Consider the following 4,456-nt stretch of genomic DNA (forward strand, 5'->3'; position numbering starts at 1 on the left):
GCCCGTGCTCCAGCACTTTCTGCTTTCACTGTTTTTCAAGTAGGGTCTCACTTCTTATCTGGGCCGGCCCAGACTGCAGAACTCCTATTTATGGTTCCTTTGGAGACTTAGCACCACAGTGCCTGGCTTGTCTTTGGTTGTGATGAGCTCACTGGGACTTCTCTGTTCACACGCCTTGAGTCTTGATCCTCTCCACTTCAGCCTCCAGGGAGGCTGGGATTACAGGTGTGAGCCGCCTTGCCCAGCCGAGTGCGTGGTTTTTAGACTGACTGTGTCTCCACTTGACGAGTGTCTCGAAGGAGCTTTTCCACCCAACAGCGATGTTTCTGACTCTTTGATTTCCATTGCTCTTTTGTACAGTTCTGCAGCTTTTTCAAAATCTCCTTCCTCGTAACTTTTGAGATAAACATGAGAACACTTTTAAACACTTTTAAATGAGTTTATGGGATAATAAAAAAAAAGTTGTGAATACCTATGCGCACCGTCCCCCCCCCTTTTCTTTTTCTAGTATATTCACTCAGATCATGTCTAGCACACAGTCCCTCGGCAGGTACTGACCAGTGAGCCAACCCGATGGGCACCAAATGGCCACTGTGGGTGGCAAGTAGACCTGCCTGCTGGCTGCTGGCCGCCAGGATACCCTCCCTTCTTGCAACCTGCGTCTCCTTCTGGGTGTCTTAAATGGAGACCACTGCCAACCAGCCTTCCCCTCTATGGAAGAAGCCACTCGTAGGAACGTGCTGTGCTGTCCTACGGTGAGCGGGGGAGTGTGTGTGTGTGTGGGGGGGGGGAAGGTGCGTGACCTCACCTGAGCACAGCTAGGTTTTTTAGAGTTTCTCCGACTCGAGGATGCATCTGCCCCAGGCTGGCTTCATAGATCTTCAAGGCTTGTTCATATAAGGGCAAGGCCTCTGTGGGCTTTTTCTTATTTAAAATAATTTTAAAAAACAAAGTGATAGTGCAATCACTATTTTGGTAAGCATTTTAAAGACGTGAATATTCTAAGAAGATAGGAAAGAACGGCATGACTTGGGGAGAGCCTCCAGGGGAGAGGCAGTGTGATGGAAGTTGGCATTTGACACCTGGCCCGTCCCCTTTGACTTTCGCGCAACAGTATTCATTAGAAGTCTGCGTCTTTATTGCTGGGTGGGCGCCACAGGCAGAAGCCGCCAGCTCCTTCCACACACGGACGCAGCAATCTCCAGAACTGAAAAAACACGAAGCCTGTCTCCGAACTGAACACTCCGTTGGTGTTTTCAACGTTCAGAAAGGGGTGATCTTACAAATACCATTTCACTCGTGGCTTAAGTATTATAAAAAGAAGTATCAGTAGATAAACAGTAGTCCTAAATTGTCTTTATTTTTACTCAGCCATTGTCCGATTTTTTATGTTGTTGTTTTGGTTGTGGGGCTTGAACTCAGGGCCTGGGCGCTGTCCCTCAGCTCTTGAGCTCAAGGCCAGCACTCTACCACTTGAGCCACAGCGCCACTTCCAGCTTTTTTCTTTTTGCTTATGTGGTGCTGAGGAATCGAACCCAGGGCCTCAGGCATCCAAGGCAAGCGCTCTACCACTGAGCCACCTTCCCAGCCCCTGTTTTTTTTTAATTATTATTAATATGTTAAAAATCTTTCATTTATAAAGAGCCGAGCTGTAGAAAGTTGATCGGACATGGCTGTTCACGACCCCAGTCCCTCGAGAGGAGGATTGAAGTCTGAGGCCAGCCTGGGTAAAAAGTGTGAGCCCCTCTCTGAAAACAATACAATATGAAAAGGGTAAGAGATTTTAAAAAAATAGTATGTGGCAGGGAGTGGGGAGATGGTGGCAGGGGGTCTGAAGGTTTGGCTCAAGTGTTAAAGAGTGCCGTCTCCTAAGCTCAAGGCCCTGGTACCACTGAGAACAAAGTAGTTAAACTTACCATCTGGCTATAAAGCACTGCTAAGTTCACCAAGGCAGTGGCTACGCTAGGATGCTTTGAGCCAAAGGATTTCTGACGAATTTCGACGGCCAGTTCATACAGAGGGACGGCTTTGTTAAGTTTTCCCTAAAAAAAAAATTATATATATATATTTCTAGTGAAAACAGTTAAGACAATAAATACTAGTCGATCAGAACAGCCCCATACATAGAATCGGTCATCAGGGGGTTGAGGCAGAAGGATTGTGATTCTGGGGCCTGGGCTACATAGAAGACCTTGTCTTAAAAAAGAAAACCATTTGCTGTAGTATCATGCGGACTAACATCGGAACAATGCAGAGAAGTTTAGTATGGCCCCTGTGTGGGAATGACCTGCACATCTGTGAAGTGTTCTAGATTGTGAAAAACTAGGAGAGAGTGAGGGAAGGGGTGATGCTGTCCAAAGAGAAATGTACTTTTTTGTGGGGCTTGAACTCTGGGCCTGGACACTATCCCTGAGACTATTTGTGCTTTAGGCTAGCACTCTACCACTTGAGCCACAGAGCCATTTCCAGTTTTCTGGTGGTTCACTGGAGATAAGAGTCTCACAGACTTTCCTTGCTCAGGCTGGCTTTGAACCTCGATCCTCAGATCTCAGCCTCCTGAGTAATTAGGATGACAGGTGTGAGCCGTGGCGCCGGGCTTACCATTTTCTTATACAAGATTGCTAGATGCTTCGCTGTGTAGGCCAGAGATGGGTGGTCAGGAGCGAGCGCCCGCCGCCGCAGCTCCAGTGCCCTCTCGTACAGCTCTGCTGCCTTGTCGTACTGTTTCTTTTCATTGCAGATCGCCGCCAGGTTGTTGAGCGACTGGGCACAGTCGGGGTGCTCGGGCCCTAGGACCTGCTCCCTCATTTCTAAGGAGCGCCTCAGAAACTGCTCAGCTGTGCTAGGAGCAAAACCCAAAAGAGCTTCAGCAACTGATTCTCTAGCGATCGGAGACCTCTGGCGCCTTAACGATGTACAACATGGAATCAGTTTCATTTGTTGATTTTGTTTTTGGAGGGGGGGAGGTAGGGGGAAGTAGTAGAGATTTGAACCCAGAGTCTCAGGCTTGTTCAGTAAGTGCTGCTTCTACTTGATCCACGGCTCCAGCCAAGGATTTGTGCACCCTGCTGCACTTGTAAAGACAAACCCACAGGCTGCTTGCGAAACAACCCTCATGGCAACCAGACCTCATTTACTCACAGACTGACAACGCACTGCATTTTTGGGAAGTTCTTCATTTGTTTGTTCTTTGACATCCAAAGAAGCCTAAATAAATACCTATTATGTGTTCAGACAACATCCATACTTTTTTCTTTCTTTTGTCAGTCATGGGGCCTGGGCACTGTCCCTCAGCTCTTCAGCTCAAGGCAAGCGCTCTACCACTTGAGCCACAGCGCCACTTCCAGCTTTTTCTGCTTATGTGGTGCTGAGGAATCAAACCCAGGGCTTCATGCATGCGAGGCAAGCACTGTACCATTAAGCCACCTTCCCAGCCCCAACATCCATATTTTTAATTTGGAAATCTAAATAAAACCAGATTGCCTGCTTTATATCCTAGGTAAACTGCGGCTCACAGCTGCAGCTACCTCCATTGTTAGTTTGTTCTCCTGTGAGCTCTCATCACTAAGGTATGGATGAGTGACCCAGTGCACTTCTGGCTCTAGACTCTTCAGCCTGAAGAGTACTTAGTTTGACTGGGTACTGGACACATTAGTTGTGAGCAGCGAGGTACTCACCCCAGGTTGTTCTGCAGATAGTAGAGGACGCCCAGCTCATTGAGGGTGCGAGCACTGTCAGGCGTGTCCTTGCCCAGAGTGAGCTCTTCTAACTGCAAGGCCCGTCGCCGCAAGAGGGCAAATGCACGCTGCAGCCAACAGAGGAAACACGGAAGCACTAGGCGCCGCACCTGACTCATGAGCCACAGACCAGCAGCGACCTAAGAGCTCTCCCACTGCTCGCTTTTGTCTAGAGGACAGCTAACTTTAAGTAGTATAGCAAGTCTATTAAGAATATATCAGAGGGGGGTGCTGAGAAGCTGGCTCAGTGGTAGAGTGCTTGTCTCTCATGCGTTGAGGCCCTGGGTTCGATTCCTCAGCATCCCATAAACAGAAAAAACTGCAAATAGCACTGGGGCTCAAGTGGTAGAGTGCTCGCCTTGAGCTGAAGAGCTGAGGGACAGCGCCAAGGCCCAGAGTTCAAGCCCCACGACCAACCAAAACAAAACAAAACATAGTCTCAAATTTATCTATTCCATTTATCTATTCTATTTTGTTAGTACACAGCACAATGTACTTCAAAAGAGATGAGGAGAACATGTCATCCTAGCCACTCAGGAGGCTGAGATTTGAGGATCACAGTTCAAACAAAGCCAGCCCAGGCAGGAAAGTCTGTGAGACTCTCATCTCCAATGAACCAGCAGAAAACTGGAAGTGGTGCTGTGGCTCAAGTGGTACAGTGGTCATCTTGAGCTGAAGAGCTGAGGGACAGCATCCAGGCCCAGAGTTCAAGCCCCATG

General features: G+C 48.3%; 1 protein-coding gene across 1 annotated transcript in view; it reads right to left on the reverse strand.

Annotated features, from left to right (window-relative positions):
* The window catches only part of Nphp3 (nephronophthisis 3 (adolescent)), a 29,688-nt gene continuing 25,232 nt past the window's right edge, over positions 1 to 4,456 (reverse strand). Inside the window, exons 18-22 of the mRNA XM_013028036.1 lie at positions 3,678 to 3,851; positions 2,602 to 2,842; positions 1,917 to 2,042; positions 809 to 924; positions 1 to 394 (exon numbers count right to left, since the gene is read on the reverse strand). Of these exons, the coding sequence (XP_012883490.1) occupies positions 220 to 394; positions 809 to 924; positions 1,917 to 2,042; positions 2,602 to 2,842; positions 3,678 to 3,851 (832 nt within the window). The 3' untranslated portion in view covers positions 1 to 219. The remainder of the gene's footprint in view (positions 395 to 808; positions 925 to 1,916; positions 2,043 to 2,601; positions 2,843 to 3,677; positions 3,852 to 4,456) is intronic.

This window comes from Dipodomys ordii, unplaced genomic scaffold, assembly GCF_000151885.1.
Source record: "Dipodomys ordii isolate 6190 unplaced genomic scaffold, Dord_2.0 Scaffold107, whole genome shotgun sequence".
Lineage (NCBI taxonomy): Eukaryota > Metazoa > Chordata > Mammalia > Rodentia > Heteromyidae > Dipodomys > Dipodomys ordii.